This window comes from Trachemys scripta, chromosome 3, assembly GCF_013100865.1.
Source record: "Trachemys scripta elegans isolate TJP31775 chromosome 3, CAS_Tse_1.0, whole genome shotgun sequence".
NCBI lineage: Eukaryota > Metazoa > Chordata > Testudines > Emydidae > Trachemys > Trachemys scripta.
This window is the reverse complement of record NC_048300.1, coordinates 35,626,458-35,643,374: the sequence shown is the minus strand read 5'-3', so window position 1 is coordinate 35,643,374 and position 16,917 is coordinate 35,626,458. Positions and strand designations below refer to the sequence as shown.

The window sequence follows — 16,917 nt, the reverse complement described above, 5'->3', positions numbered from 1 at the left end:
GGAGTGACTATATAGCCTCATGGTTTGGGCACTCAGATTGGCGACTCATGTTCCAGCTTCTCTGCTCCAATGAATCTATAGTTATTTACACATAATAGAACAGCTCCAACAGATTCAGAGAGATCACGACTACCATGTTTCTTGAAAAACCATTCATTTGGCTTAGGCACCTAACTCCAGGAGGGGGTTCAAGGCTGTGAATCCCATATTGAGATAGGTGCTTCCCTCTGACCTGGATTTAGGTGCCTGAGTCTTTTTGAGGGTGGCACTTAAGGCTCACGGATCTGCAGCATTTCTGTTGGCTATCTTAGGCAGTTCCCTGCTCAGCATGCTGGCTTTTGTGAATCCCATTAGGTGCCTAAGGGCTGGTCTACATTGGGGAGTGGGGGGGAGGGGGAGTGTTGATGTAAGATGTACAACTTCAGCTACGGGAATAGCGTAGCTGAAGTCGACATATCTTATTTCGACTTACCTCCCGTCCTCACGGTGCGGGATTGATGGCCGTGGCTCCCCCATCGACTCTGCTACCGCTGCTCGCCCTGGTGGAGTTCTGGAGTTGACGGGGAGCGTGTTCGGGGATCAATATATCGTGTCTAGACGAGATGCGATATATTGATCCCTGATAGATCGATTACTACCCACCGATTCGGCGGGTAGTCTGGACGTACCCTAACTCTCCCCATGCATTGAATAGGGAGTCTGGGAGCCTAACTCAGGGTTGTGAATTCCATTAGGTGCCAGGGAGTCTGAATCCTCTAGTACAGAGGTCCCCAAACTGTGAGCCCCCATAGTGGGGTGTGGAGAACGTTGGGGGGTGGGGGTCAGCAGGCCCGGGCCAGTCCCCTGGGCGGGCGGAAAGGGATTGCCACTTAGTCCTGCCTCCAGCTGTGCTTCAGTCCTAGCCCCCACTCCTGGCCCCATCCACAGCCTCGGTGCGGCTGCGCTTCCAGCCCCCACCACGGCCCAGCTACAGCTCCACCCCTGCCTCCGCCTCCTTGCCCCCTGGCTGCAGTCTGGAGGTGGGGCAGGGCTGGGAGCGGAGCCGCACCTGGCCCATGGGCCCAGCTGCCAGTCCCCACTACAGCTTGGCTGTGGCTCTGTCCCCAGTCTCGGCCCCTGGCCGCGGCTCTGGCCCTGCTCCTGGCCCCAGACCCGTTCCCAGTTGTGGCACCAGCCTTGGCTCCCTTAACCTTGTCTGTGTTATCCTGCCTGGGAGCCACGGCCCCACTCCTGGATTGGGGTGGAGCACAGTCAGAGGTAAGGGGGACGCGCAACCCTGAAAAGTTTGGGGACCCCTGCTCTAGTGAATCTCTCCCATGGTTTTTCCACTTTAAACATGTGAGTAGTTCAGTTGACTTCAGTGTGATTGGTCAGCTGTCTAAAGTTGTACATCTGCATAGGTGTTAGCAGGATTGGGGTCTTAATTTTAACTTTTTTTAATGTGTAATTTTTATTTCCCCTAATTTGGAGCAGTGGCCCTGGAAAGACTGCCCATATGATAGCATTGTGTTATGGATATGTTTGGTTTACTGTGAGATTCTCTGTTGTTGTTCTTTAAGTCAGGACAAGAGGGAATGTCAAATGGGGCTAATATGTCACAGTAATTACATCCATACTACAATTCTGAGCATTTGTTCAGTTTGTTCATAGTAATTATTGTTCTAGTGTTATATCTCCTCAGCTTTGGAAGTTTTTGTATGGGGAAGGTTTGGTTGGTTCAGTGAGCAAACCTGCCAGCAGGAGGAGCATTTAGTCTGTTTTTAACCTCTCCTCCTCCAACACACGCAGAAAACAACCAACCCTCCCCTGCCTCCATTCAGTTTTATTGGACAAAATTCCTATAATTATAATTTATGTTAAAGCAGTAGATCCATAATTGGAAATTCAGACTTACAGAAAATCAAATCTGTAAATTCCTTTTGCAGTAAATTATGTAGGCTGGCTATGCACTACACACAGAAATATTTCCTTTAATTTGTTCTAATTGTACTGCCTGTTAATTGTATCATGTGCCCGCTTAAAACACAAAAAACTGCAGAGAACTCAGCAGCAGTGTCTGGGGTGATGCATTTCTGAGTGTGTGGGGAGAAGGCTTATGTTTCCTCCTCAACCTGTATGTATGTATTTGTGACCTTTTCCTCTGCAGATTTCTTGCTTCTTTATGTTCTTTATTAGTTCTTCTATAGGTTTTACATGGTCCAATGAACAAAGATCAATTTAATCTTACTGCTCCATCTGAAAAAAAATCTGTTCTGCAGTCTTTACCAATAATGTTCAGATAAATCCATGAATCACAGAGAGAGAGATGGGGACAACCTTCCTTCATATTCTCCTTAAACACAGCACTTGGAGCAGCGGTTCTCAGATGGCATCTGCAAGCTGATTTCAGGGGAGCCCCGATGCCCCCAATGGGGCTGGAGCTCCCCCCCATGCAAGCCCTGCGAAATCAGCTTGTGGTTCCCCAGGGGGTCATGGACCCTTGGTTGAAAACCGCTGCTCTAGATTGCAAAGATGATAAACAATACAACTGCTTCCACGGATATAAAGCGAATATCTGCAGATTTGCAGGGTGCTAGTTATCGGTAGCCAATATTGGTGCTTCTACAGTACAGCTAAACTCAGGAGAAGGTGATGTCCAGATTGGCCAACAGACCATTTTTTACAGTCATGTAGATTATGTTTGAACAGCTGTGAACCCCCAGGGTATACATGGCTCTCTACATGCCCAAGCAGTGCCTCCCACATTTTCACTGCTATTTATGCCCATGCTAGCTGGGAGTGCAGTGTCTGAACTATACATAAGTGTAGATATAATTTAAATGAGTGCCTGACATTTTCAAATATAGTCCACCTGGTTGCAAAAAATGGTCTTTCCCCACTGCTGCAGCCTTTCACTACCATACGTTATGTTATCTCAGTGTCTGAAGGACAGAGCAGTTTTACCAGATCTTGCAAAGAATGGTCTGATATAACATGGGGGTGGGGGAGCAAGGAGGGCGTTTTCATTTTTGTTGTTAGTCTAAAACAGTGGCTTATAACTAAGGCTATGTTTTAGTTATGGGTATTTTTAGTAAAAGTTGTGGACAGTGTCACAGGCAGTAAACAAAAATTCACGGCCCGTGATCTGTCCATGACTTTTACTATATATCCCTGACTAAAACTTGGGCTGGGGGGCCATGGGTATTCTGGGGGGGGGCAGGCCAGGGGCTCCGCAGGTGCTGGAGTTGTGTGGTCCGGGACCATTGCTGGTGGGAGGGAGGGTGTGGGTGGTGGTGTGTAGCCTGGACCCATGCTGGGAGAGGGGGTGGGCGGTGGTGTGGCCCGGGACCCCTGCTGGGGGGAGGGAGGGGTGGGCAATGGTGTGTGGAACGGGACTCCTGCTGGTGCTGGGGGGTGGGCGTGGGCGGCGGCACGTGGCCTGGGACCCGTTTTGGGCGGGGGAGGGTTGGCAGGGCTGGCAGGCTCCCTGCCCACCTCTGACCAGCATGTCCCTGCAGCTTGTGGGGGGAGGGGTGGCCAGGGGGGCTCCACGCACTGCTCCCGCCACAAGTGCTGGCTCTGTAGCTCCCATTGGCTGGGAATTGCAGCCAATGGGACCTGCAGGCCCCGTGGCCCTTCTGCCTAAGAGTTGCAGGGACACGCTGGTGGGAGCCAGGTAGAGAGGCCCTCCTCACCCCCGAGGTAAGCACTGCCCTGCATCCCAACTCCCTGCCTCAGCCCTGAGCCCCCTCCCACACCCAAACTGCTGCTGGCCACTGCGGAAGTCATGGAGGTCACGGAATCCGTTACTTCTGTGACAGACATGCAGCCTTACTTAACCAAATAGAACACCATTCTTCAGGACTGAATTGTCTTAGCACAGAGCAGTAGGGAGAAAGTTGAGGTTTCCCACTAATCCCAAACTGGGAGCTAGCTATCACTAATGGTCTCTCTTCAGTCTGTCAGGATTTCCTCAGTTGTTTGCAGTGGTGTTGAAGCCATGTCAGTCCCAGGATATTAGAGAGACAAGGTGGGTGAGGTAATATCTTTTATTGGACCAACTTTTGTTCGTGCGAGAGACAAACTTTCGCGCTTACATAGAGTTCTGTAAGCTCAAAAGTTGGTCCAATAAAAGATATTGCCTCACTCAGCTTGTCTCTTCAGGAGTTCCTCATTAATTCTCAGATCATGCTGTTTAATGTATGATGACAGGCTATGATGGATGGTATTAAACTTGAATTTATCATGGATATGGCCCTGGTTTTCTGTGAAAATACCCAAGACCAGGTTGAGTGATGCTGTAGGGCCTTTACTGGCCCACATCTTGCATGTCCAGTAAATGATCCCTTCAAATGTTTCAATGATTGTACTGTCTCAGATATTTCTTTTAGGGGGAGGTTGTAGCAAGGTAGGTCCAGGAGCATTGGGATCCTCTTTAGCCCTGTGAATTTGGTTTAGGTTTGTGTATGGCTGAAACTGCCTCAGTGCTGTTGTCTGATAGACTCCGTTTGGTGATGGAGGGAAATACTGGATGTTCCATTGATTCTTTTAGATGTGACCACTGTCTTTGACATCATCCATTATGAGGTGACATTGACAACCAGGGGACGCTAGCAGGAGTAGATGGAGTTATTCAGTTATTTTCATTCTAAGAGATCCTAGGGAGTAGTTGTGGGCAACTGCTCATCTACTCTGAGGACTGTAAAAAGAACAGGAGTACTTGTGGCACCTTAGAGACTAACACATTTATTTGAGCATAAGCTTTCATGGCTAATTTGTTAGTCTCTAAGGTGCCACAAATACTCCTGTTCTTTTTGCGAATACAGACTAACATGGCTGCAACTCTGAAATCTGAGGACTGTGTTATGGTGCGTTCCATCGGACTCAGTTTTGTCACCACTTACGTTCATGGTGTGGAGTTGTTGTGAGAATTAATGAGGAGAAGAGACTGATAAAAAATAATTAGGCACTATATTAGAAAAATGCAACAAAATTAATCAAATATGTTGATGAATATTATTTAATCAGGTCTAGTGAGGCATTACGAATGGCATTTTCTTTAGTATGGGGATGTCACTCAACTCTATATTTCCATCTGGTCCAGTTGGTTTGGTTGAGCAACTTTCCCAGGAGTCAACCTAGTATAGCTCTTAAGTGACATAGACTTCAATGGGACTACTTATGTACATAAAGATACACATGCTTAAGCATGCTGCTGGACTGATGCCCTGGGGATTCAATGAGTTTAGGTTTTGGATGAGGTCCAGTTGGGTGAAAACTCAGTTTGGATGAGACAGAGGTTACTTAGAGTGGTGGGGCATGCCTGCAATTTGTCATCCGTTTCTCCTGTTTCTGGATGACTACATAGCAGATGTGGCCAAGATTGCACGTGGCCAGTAGTCTGTCACCATTTATGTTAGCCACAAAGCTTTAGATAAAGCTATGAATAGCTTTGTTACCTTTGGACTGGATTACTTTAATGCATTGTATATGGGCTACACCTGAAGACATCCAGAAGATTCAACTAGTGCAGAATATGGCTCACTTGATTAGTGGTGCATCTAGAAAGGAAATATTTGTTCCTGTCCTGTGTATTATGCAGTGGCTCCCAATCTCTTACAAGGTGAAATACAGGGTGGTGTTTAAAACCTAGAAAGCCCATACTTTGGGACCTGATGAGCTGAGGTACCGCTCTTCTTCTGTGATGGGGATAGAGAGGGTTGAAGTTGTTTCAATTTTGCAAGGCTCAAAATAGAACATTTTTCAAAATTTTCCAAGAATTATTTTGAAAAGTTGGAATTTTTGTTCATTCTCTTATTCCGCTTCTTTCCTTTTCAATGAAACCACATTTTTTCAATGGAAAAATTTTGACTAGCTCTAGCTGAGGCGGGTGAGATCAGCTGAGGTACTCATGCAAAGATTCTCATTTTCCCTATCAGCCTGCTTGAGAAGAATTTTTTGATCTGCAAGGTTTGTGTGTTCTCTGGGGCTTTTTAAGGAAAGGTAGAGTAAAAAGGCGTTGGGGCAGTGGTGTTGTAGTCGGGTGGGACTCAGGATATTAGAGAGACAAGGTGGGTGAGGTAATATCTTTTATTGGATCAATTTCTGCTTGAAGTTGGTCCAATAAAAGATATTACCTCACTCACCCTTCTCTCTCTAAGGAGTTAGGGGGCAGTATTAACTTAAAATCAGTCAGTGTTTTAAAAAAAGTTAAAACTAGTTTTAAGTACTACACTTGTCCTTAAGTCCCCCTGCCAATTTTTGTGGATTTTACAATAATTTTCTGTTTTATAAAATGTATTTATTTGTCCTGTTCTTGTGTGAAAGACTCACACAGACAAAAAGGGGAAAATGACTTCCTGACTATACCGGGAAACAGGAAACTAACTATAAACAAAATGTTGTCAAATCCAGAGTGTACATACTAAAAAATTACTTACTGCAATCTCAGGTTAGTTATTCTAATGTTAAATGTTTTAAAAAGAAGTCTCATTTTTTTTAAACTTGTCATTTAAGTACAATTTTTTTGTTCATTCATATGATTGGATGAAGGTAATTTCATGATTTATTTTGTAAGAATTTTGTTTTATTATATATGCACCCAGAAGCATATTTTTTTAGTTTGACATAAATGAGATTTATTATTGTAGCCTTTTTTCCAGGGGTCATTGGGAGTGAAAATTTTTTAAAAGCCATATTACTTAAACTGTTTCCAGCCAAATTGTAAGCGTTTATCCACTTTCTACAGTGGAGTAATCAAATAGTTTAGATTATAGCTCTGGATCAACTTTTTTCTTTCTTGTATTTGTCCGTTTCCTTAGTGACCATTTCTCATTTGCTTTGCTCTATAGTGTGCTAGTTATATTATTCCCTGGGAGGGTATTCATTTAGAATGGCATTATATGGTAAGTAAGTGAGCCTTGAAGTTCACTTGGAGTGCATCATGAAAACAGAGAAGACTGTCTTTCAAGCTTTTCAAAATGTTATCATAACTAGTTCTAGATAGATTTGTTTTTGTCTACAGTTATACAATAGCGATACTATATCTTTGTGACTTGTGACACAATTTTGATGCTTCCAAGAGTCGACTTAAGAAAAGAAACCCGGAGTCTTTTGAAAAATACATGGGTGAAATATAACAATACCACATATTTTCCCTTTAGTCAACATTTTCTTTAATTACTTTCAGATTCTTAAAAAATCTGTCCTTCCATTGTGTTTTTGATTTTCAGAGTTCTGCTTGATTTTAGTTCCAGTTTGATGAGAAGGCACAATTTATAGTTAAAAAATGTCTTCAAGAAGTGGGTGTTCAGCTAGCTTAGAGAATGTACTTTTCAGAATGATTAGAGGAAATGATATGTCTCTGTAGACCAAAGAATGGAAAACAGAGCAGTGTTTTCATACTGTTTTCTCATTTTGTTAGTAATGGTTTGCTTTTGCTTTCCCATAAAATCTAGACTTTTCTGAAAAACAGTCTTGACAGTTTTCTTTAGCTGTTAAGCTGTTCTGATTATTTTTTCTCTTTAAGTATTACACACTGTTACCTCATATGAAGAAGGTATTAACACTGATAAAGTAACATTTATGTTTTAATTCTACTGTCTCATTTATGGCAGCCTTCACACTCCCTTTATGTTTTAGAGCAGGCACATCTGCACTGGGAAAACTGGGATCTGTAATTTGCTGATGAACTTCCCCAATCTTTGTCAGCAAAAGTGGTAGAAGCTTTAGTGTAGACAGTGCACTACCAATTAGTGTCCTCAGTGCAACATTAGACAATGCTATTGTAAAAATGCCTGCAACCTGACACTGCTGCAGCTTATAACATTGCTTAACAGGTTAAGATACACCAATGGAGAATTGCTGGTCCATATTTTTCCTACTGTAGACAAGCCCAATGAGCAAGATTTCACTACAGCCTTCTGCAGAAGATTATTGACTTAGTTGAGGTGTGTGTTATCATTTTACTTTGTGTAGTTCTAGTCTGAAAATTCAGCATATAAAAATGGCACCTGATTACAGCCAAATAATAGATCTGTTGAGTATTCAGAGCAATATCCATTTACTTTGGTAAATAAATATACTTTTTTCTTCTTCTCCCCCTTTTTGCTCCTTATCCACTTGTTTATTAAGTTCCATTTAATTCCATTTATAGGAATTTAATTATAGCTGTGGAAACCATTTGAAAGCAGTGTATTGCTCAGAAGTCACTGAAGGCAGAATTTGGTCTGTAAAAGATTTTGTAACGGTGATGATGTGGGAAAAGGAAAGGACCCAATTTGACTTTCAGATCCCAGGATGAGTTTCCTGATCTGGCAGTTAGAAAAGCAATCTTTGTTTATTTGTAAAGTGACCACATTTGCTTTGGAAATATCGAAACATCATATACTCAGCATCCCACTAAAACTGCCATATTTACAGTCTCTTTTCAGAGCTGAAGAACCAGACTGCAGTGCTGCCTCGCTCTTGCTTTGCATTTTAAGACCAATTATACTGCTTGCTGCTTAGCTAGTCCCATTGATTCCAGACTTACCTCTCCAGTGAGATGAGCCCCAGATTGGATATTTTCTTGAGTAGTATACTTAATCTTTAATACTTTATTCTTAATTTCAAAGGTTCTGAAGAAAAAACACTTGGAGGATGAGCATCTTCGACAAGCGTCTATAAGAAGGTTTGCATCGTTCAATCTCTTTTCAGCAGAAGCCTGCAAAAGGATTACAGAAGAGGAAACTGGGACTTGGGTTCAATACACAAGTGTCTTTTATCCTGAGTATAGTGTCTCTTTAAGGTAACTGTCATTCCAGTTTTAAGATTCAAGTACTTCTCAACTCTTACACAGGAATCAAATCTGAAACTCATGATTTATTCTACCAATATTTATGTGTATCTAGAGATAACTTTACAAGTAAACTGTGTAAGAGCTTAATTTTAGTTGATCATTGTATTAAGCAACCTCTCCAGTTTTCATTGGTTCTCATTGAGTTGCCAGAGCTAGAAAGCTTCAGTAAAATAGGCATGGATTGAGCACAGTGGAATGCAAATCTAAGAATATGTTTAATTTTCCCATTAACTTTTTGTTGTGTTGTTAAGTTTTCCATTATGTAAACAAAAGCTGATAAAAATATAACAAAATTGAGCAAATTACTTGACTTTTTAAATCTTAGTGAAAACATTTAGTGACCTGACATCATTTATAAATAAATCTCGTAAAGTTGGTGGGTTTTTGTAGTTACAGTAAATTTGTATTCAGTTTTATTTATAATAACATGATTTTCAGAAAACTCTATAATACTAATTTGGAAGTTTTTTAGAAAAGTACAATGAAGACAGATAAAAGTTGCCAGTTTCTGCAGGGAGGGTTTGTACATTTTATGGAATTGCCAGCAGACTGGTTCTGATGTAAGGGATCTGTAAAAAACTCTGCAGGGGCTGTTAGCAAGTTTCTAGAAGTCTCACCTATATTGTGATGACTTGCCAAAGCAGTAAACTCTTCCATGTACTGTATTTCACTTTTCTCCCCTCCCACTTCCTTGCTTTCTCCTCCTTTCTCCTACTTGTTTGATTTTCTACACACCTGTAAGTTGTACTCACCTCAACAGGCATCAGTGAAACAGTAACGTAAGCATCTCTGAAGTGTTGCTTGTTCTAAAGCCCCTAATTAGACCTGCTGAGGGTTTAGGATTTTGTGTTCCATGCACAGAGGAGAATATTCTGGAGAGCCTGACTCACTGAAATTATAAAACTCATTTCTGTTTGACTTGGACCTTTAAATTGAAGTCGCTCTTGGGAACTAAGATCTATACAAACAAGTGACCTTCATTAACTATGACATTTTGCTAGTTTACACAAAAATGCATGCTGGTTATCTTAAAATAGCAGCTAGGTATAAAGCCAAATATCAAATTACTCTCAATCTTAAACTTGAGCCCAAAGAGACTACCCAGTTTTTGTTAATTTTCCATTTTTATTTTCAGCAATGCTATATAGCCTCAATAAGTCTTACCTATTGAATAGAGTGTTTTACTGTTGTTAGCAATGTAATCACCACAAATACAATATTTACCCTGCATGCCATCTGTTTCAGGGAACCATCAGGGAGTGCTAGAGATTCATTTCTTAACGCTTCTTCATTCAGTTTCCTTTGCTCTCCACTATCAGCTCCGTAAGACTTTCACTACTTCATGTCTCCTAGACTTTGCTAGTTGCAGGCATGAGTTTTAAGGTTGTTCCCAAACCCAAGTCACATTTGTGCCAGCATAGAACAGTGTCAGAGAAGCATCAGGCTCGCCCGATTCTCAAGTTTGATATTCATGTGCTTATACGTGCACCACCTTCTGTATCATCACTTCAAATGATATTTTAAATTTGGTAAATGGTATTTTCTTCATTAATAAAATTATTAGTTACTTTAAAATCTTATACTGTAAACAGACACATCTTTGCTTATGTGAATTACACTTTAATTTATTAGAAGTAAATGCATTGTAAAACTCTAGTTTACTGTTTATTTTTTTTTTTTTTTTATCTTTTGCATACTTTTCAGATTGGCCAATGTAAATCAATGAAGCACTATTTTGTGCTGGGGGAAGGGGGGGCTTTCAGGTGGGCTTTCAGAATTCCATATGGGAATGTTGGGATGATTTCCTGGCAGGTTTTATTCTTCTCTGGGTAATATTAAATGATGCCTACCAGAGATGACTTATCCCTAGGGCTAAAAAAAATATTTTGATCCAGTTGTTTTGCCTTTGGACTGAACCAGTTTGCATGGAACATAAGAACATAAGAAAGGCCATACTGGGTCAGACCAAAGGTCCATCTAGCCCAGTATCCTGTCTACCGACAGTGGCCAATGCCAGGTGCCCCAGAGGGAGTGAACCTAACAGGCAATGATCAAGTGATCTCTCTCCTGCCATCCATTCCCACCCTCTGACAGACAGAGACTAGGGACACCATTTCTTACCCATCCTGGCTAATAGCCATTAATGGACTTAACCACCATGAATTTATCCAGTTCTCTTTTAAACTCTGTTATAGTCCTAGCCTTCACAACCTCCTCAGGTAAGGAGTTCCACAAGTTGACTGTGTGCTGCGTGAAGAAGAACTTTCTTGTATTTGTTTTAAACCTGCTGCCTATTAATTTCATTTGATGACCCCTAGTTCTTGTATTATGGGAATAAGTAAATAACTTTTCCTTATCCACTCCACATCACTCATGATTTTATATACCTCTATCATATCCCCCCTTAGTCTCCTCTTTTCCAAGCTGAAGAGTCCTAGCCTCTTTAATCTCTCCTCATATGGGACCCGTTCCAAACCCTTAATAATTTTAGTTGCCCTTTTCTGAACCTTTTCTAGTGCCAGTATATCTTTTTTGAGATGAAGAGACCACATCTGTACACAGTATTCGAGATGAGGGCGTACCATCGATTTATATAAGGGCAATAATATATTCTCAGTCTTATTCTCTATCCCCTTTTTAATGATTCCTAACATTCTGTTTGCTTTTTTGACCGCCTCTGCACACTGCATGGGCATTTTCAGAGAACTATCCACGATGACTCCAAGATCTTTTTCCTGACTTGTTTTAGCTAAATTAGCCCCCATCATATTGTATGTATAGTTGGGGTTATTTTTTTCCAATGTGCATTACTTTACATTTATCCACATTAAATTTCATTTGCCATTTTGTTGCCCAATCACTTAGTTTTGTGAGATCTTTTTGAAGTTCTTCACAGTCTGCTTTGGTCTTAACTATCTTTAGCAGTTTAGTATCTTCTGCAAACTTTGCCACCTCACTGTTTACTCCTTTCTCCAGATCATTTATGAATAAGTTGAATAAGATCGGTCCGAGGACTGACCCTTGGGGAACACCACTAGTTACCCCTCTCGATTTCTGAGAATTTACCATTAATTCCTACCCTTTGTTCCCTGTCTTTTAACCAGTTCTCAATCCATGAAAGGACCTTCCCTTTTATCCCATGGCAGCTTAATTTACATAAGAGCCTTTGGTGAGGGACCTTGTCAAAGGCTTTCTAGAAATCTAAGTACACTATGTCCACTGGATCCCCCTTGTCCATGTTTGTTGACCCCTTCAAAGAATTCTAATAGATTAGTAAGACATGATTTCCCTTTACAGAAACCATGTTGACTATTGCTCAACAGTTTGTTTTTCTATGTGTCAGACAATTTTATTCTTAACTATTGTTTCGACTAATTTGCCCGGTACAGACGTTAGACTTACCAGTCTGTAATTGCCGGGATCACCTCTAGAGCTCTTTTTAAATATTGGCTTTACATTAGCTAACTTCCAGTCATTGGGTACAGAAGCCGATTTAAAGGACAGGTTACAAACCTTAGTTAACAGTTCCGCAACTTCACATTTGAGTTCTTTCAGAACTCTTGGGTGAATGCCATCTGGTCTCGGTGACTTGTTAATGTTAAGTTTATCAATTAATTCCAAAACCTCCTCTCGTGACACTTCAATCCGTGACAGTTCCTCAGATTTGTCACCTACAAAAACCAGCTCAGGTTTGGGAATCTCCCTGACATCCTCAGCCGTGAAGACTGAAGCAAAGAATCCATTTAGTTTCTCCGCAATGACTTTATCGTCTAAGCGCTCCTTTTGTATCTCGATCATCAAGGGGCCCCACTGGTTTTTTAGCAGGCTTCCTGCTTCTGATGTACTTAAAAAACATTTTGTTATTACCTTTGGAGTTTTTGGCTAGCCGTTCTTCAAACTCCTCTTTGGCTTTTCTTATTACATTCTTGCACTTAATTTGGCAGCGTTTATGCTCCTTTCTATTTGCCTCACTAGGATTTGACTTCCACTTTTTAAAGGAAGTCTTTTTATCTCTCACTGCTTCTTTTACATGGTTGTTAAGCCACGGTGGCTCTTTTTTAGTTCTTTTACTGTGTTTCTTAATTTGGGGTATACATTGAAGTTGGGCCTCTATTATGGTGTCTTTAAAAAGCGCCCATGCAGCTTGCAGGGATTTCACTTTAGTCACTGTACCTTTTAACTTCTGTTTAACTAACCCCCTCATTTTTGCATAGTTCCCCCTTTTGAAATTAAATGCCACAGTGTCGGGCTGTTGAGATGTTCTTCCCACCACAGGGATGTTGAATGCTATTGTATTATGGTCACTATTTCCAAGCGGTCCTGCTATAGTTACCTCTTGGACCAGCTCCTGCGCTCCACTCAGGACTAAATCTAGAGTTGCCTCTCCCCTTGTGGGTTCCCATACCAGCTGCTCCATGAAGCAGTCATTTAAAGTATAGAGAAATTTTATCTCTGTATTTCGTCCTGAAGTGAAATGTTCCCAGTCAATATGGGGATAATTGAAATCCCCCACTATTATTGAGTTCTTAATTTTGATAGCCTCTCTAATTTCCCTTAGCATTTCATCATCACTATCACCGTCCTGGTCAGGTGGTCGATAATAGATCGCTAATGTTATATTCTTATTAGAGCATGAAATTTCTATCCATAGAGATTCTACGGAACATGCGGATTTGCTTAAGATTTTTACTTCATTTGATTGTACGTTTTCTTTCACATATAGTGCCATTCCCCTCCCGCACGACCTGTTCTGTCCTTCCAATATATTTTGTACCCTGGAATGATTGTGTCCCATTGATTGCTCTCAGTCCATCAGGTTTCTGTGATGCCTATTATATCAATATCCTCCTTTATCACAAGGCACTCTAGTTCACCCATCTTATTATTTAGACTTCTAGCATTTGTGTACAAGCACTTTAAAAACTTGTCACTGTTTATTTGTCTGCCCTTTTCTGATGTGTCAGATTCTTTTTTATGTGAATGTTTATTATCTTATCTGGCCCCTACTTTATCCTCTTCCATCCTCTGCTCCTGACTATAACCTGGAGATTCTCTATCATTAGACTCTCCCCTAAGAGAAGTCTCTGTCCGATCCACATGCTCCTCTGCAGCAGTCAGCTTTCCCCCATCTCCTAGTTTAAAAACTGCTCTACAACCTTTTTAATGTTTAGTGCCAGCAGTCTGGTTCCACTTCGGTTTAGGTGGAGCCCATCCTTCCTGTATAGGCTCCCCCCATTCCAGATGTTTCCCCAGTTCCTAGTGAATGTAAACCCCTCCTCTCTACATCATCGTCTCATCCACACATTGAGACTCTGAAGCTCTGCCTGCCTACCTGCGTGTGGAACTGGGAGCATTTCTGAGAATGCCACCATAGAGGTCCTGGATTTCAGTCTCTTCCCTAGCAGCCTAAATTTGGCCTCCAGGACATCTCTCCTACCCTTCCCTATGTCATTGGTACCTACATGTACCACGACCACCGGCTCCTCCCAGGCGCTACGCATAAGTCTGTCTAGATGCCTCGAGAGATCCGCAGCCTTCGCACCAGGCAGGCAAGTCACCATACGGTTCTCCCGATCATCACAAACCCAGCTATCTACGTTTCTAATGATCGAATCTCCCAATACTAATACCTGCCTTTTCCTAGCAACTGGAGTTCCCTCCCTCGGAGAGGTAACCTCAGAGCGAGAGGCAACCCCAGCACCGTCTGGAAGGAGGGTCCCAACTATGGGAAGGTTTCCCTCTGCTCCCATTGACTGCTCTGCTTCCCTGGGCCTTTCATCCTCCTCAACAGCACAGGGGCTGTCTGACTGGAGGTGGGACAATTCTACAGTGTCACGGAAAGCCTCATCAACATACCTCTTTGCCTCCCTTAGCTCCTCCAGTTCCGCCACCCTTGCCTCCAGAGTCCATACGTACGTGGTCTCTGAGGGCCAGGAGCTCCTTGCACCGAATGCACACATACGCCACCCGCCCACGGGGCAGGTAATCATACGTGCTACACTCAGTGCAATAAATTGGATAGCCTCCACTCTGCAGCTGGGCTTCTGCTTGCATTGTCTCCTAGTTAATGAAGGGGTTGTTTAAAGCAAGAAGTTTTGAATGTAGTTTGGGCTATAGGTTTTAAGGGGAATAAAGGGTATAAGATAGAACCGACAAGGGACCCGCGCTCTCTTCCTGCTCCTGCTCCCCTTCTAAATTCCCTTGTGAAACTCCCTGTTAGCAGCCCCCTGTCACAAAAGCTCCCTGGTCGCTTGTGCGCTGCTTTATAAAGCCCTGGCCTGGGTGAATGCCCCGCCCACTGATTAAGGCTCAGCCAATTACCAGAGGCTTCTAGCCTTCAGACCTTCCTTTGAAGCTCACAGCTTCCAACTGCCAGCCACAGCATACGGTCCTTCAAACAACCAAACAAACAGACTGACAAACACAAGCTCAGCACACAGCAAGTAACCCCCAAACACAAACACACACACACACTACAGACAGTCACTTACCCCAAGGGTCCTGTATTTGCTCCTCCTTCACCTGGAGAATAGCTCATACTTGTTATTTCAAAGAGAGAGAGTGAGTGTGTGTGTGTGTGTGTGAGAGAGAGGGAGGAGTGCGGGGGAGAGAAGGAGAGAGAGTCTCTAAACTCCCAGAATATTTTTCCAGGAACAAAATGTAAATACCTCCAGCAAAGAGCAGTTTAGTAGAAATTTCTTTGGTAATTGGTGTGCCTGCCTTCCGTACGAGAGAGGATTTTTATTAAAAGGATAAACAAACCATTAGGGCTCTGCTGTGAGACTTGTGTGCACTGCTGCCTGACCACAGACTGTTTTAGAGCCATTGATCATTGGGGGCGGAGTGTGTGCACTCATCCTTTGAATCAGGCATTATAGAACTTGAACTTGAATCAGGCACTGGATAGATCACTGGACTGAGATTCAGGAAACTTGGGTTCTACTCCTGGCACTGCCACCGGCCTGCTGGCTGACCTTGGCCAAGTCACTTCCCTGCTCTCTGCCTCAGTTTCCACATCTGTGAAACAGCTAAGAGAAAGGAAGAAAAAGCAGGGGGAGGAAAGCTATTGGAAAACACACATTTTTAGATTCTTTGCTATCTACTGATGAAAAGTGCTATATAAGAGCTAGTGGGTATTATTATTATTATTATTATTTATTAGTGTATAGTCTTTCCTAATTTCTGTCTTTCCACTGATTTGAGTGGTTATAGCAGCCAGTTCTCTCCCATATGTTGTAATACAGTGCTGGCTTGTGATGTCTTTATTGCACTTTTTATTGAAGGTTTTTATTTCTCATGGCAATAACATCAGCCAGGAGAGTTGCAGGATTGCAGGCTTTGATGGCGGAACCACTGTATGCTGCTTTTCGTAAGAATAATGTACTGCTGTGACCCTATCTAAAATGTTGACTAAATTTTCATCTACATATTTTCCTCCAAGCCTTAGGATCTTCCCGGGAAAGCCCATTGCACATCCTGTATGTTTAAAGGGTTGTCAACTATTATCTTGACAGGACTAAATACTTAAGAAAGTTCACCAGGTTGTTTGCGGCTTTTGGCAAAAAGTCTAAAGGCCAAGCTATATCAGTTCAAGGGCTATCAAAATGGATCAAATTGTGTAGTCAGATATGCTATGACCTAGCTGGAGTTGTTGTACTAAAGATCTTGGAGACTATTCTATTTAGAGTGGTGGCTTCAGCAGAATCTTTTTGTCATGTTTAGATTGAAGTGATCTTCCAGACGTCTGACAGGAGCTTGATTCATAACTTTACAAATTGTTATTCTCCCAATACAAAGCTGAGATTGGGTGCTCAGTTTGGGAGAGCAGAGCACTGATAATTTTTCAATGTGATACATATTTGCTCTTCTCCTGAGACTTGTCACTGGTAATTGATCTCTTGCGGGCTTGGGGTGGACGTTGCCAACATATGAAATGTTTTTCCAGAGACAGCTGGAGGTGTGAAGGCTACTAGGCCCCCTTCTACTGCAGGGTGTCATACTTATTCTGGTAAATTGTAGCTTAGATCCTTTAGAAGGGAAGGAGAGAGAAGCAGAGGGAAGTAGAATCCTCCAGCAGTCCCCAGACTCCTGGCTTATTT

The 16,917-nt window shown here is 42.3% G+C and overlaps 1 protein-coding gene across 1 annotated transcript in view; it reads left to right on the top strand.

Annotated features, from left to right (window-relative positions):
• CAMKMT (calmodulin-lysine N-methyltransferase) overlaps positions 1 to 16,917 on the top strand; it is a 360,601-nt gene that overhangs the window by 4,406 nt on the left and 339,278 nt on the right. The window contains exon 2 of the mRNA XM_034764427.1: positions 8,595 to 8,767. Within this exon, the coding sequence (XP_034620318.1) occupies positions 8,595 to 8,767 (173 nt within the window). The remainder of the gene's footprint in view (positions 1 to 8,594; positions 8,768 to 16,917) is intronic.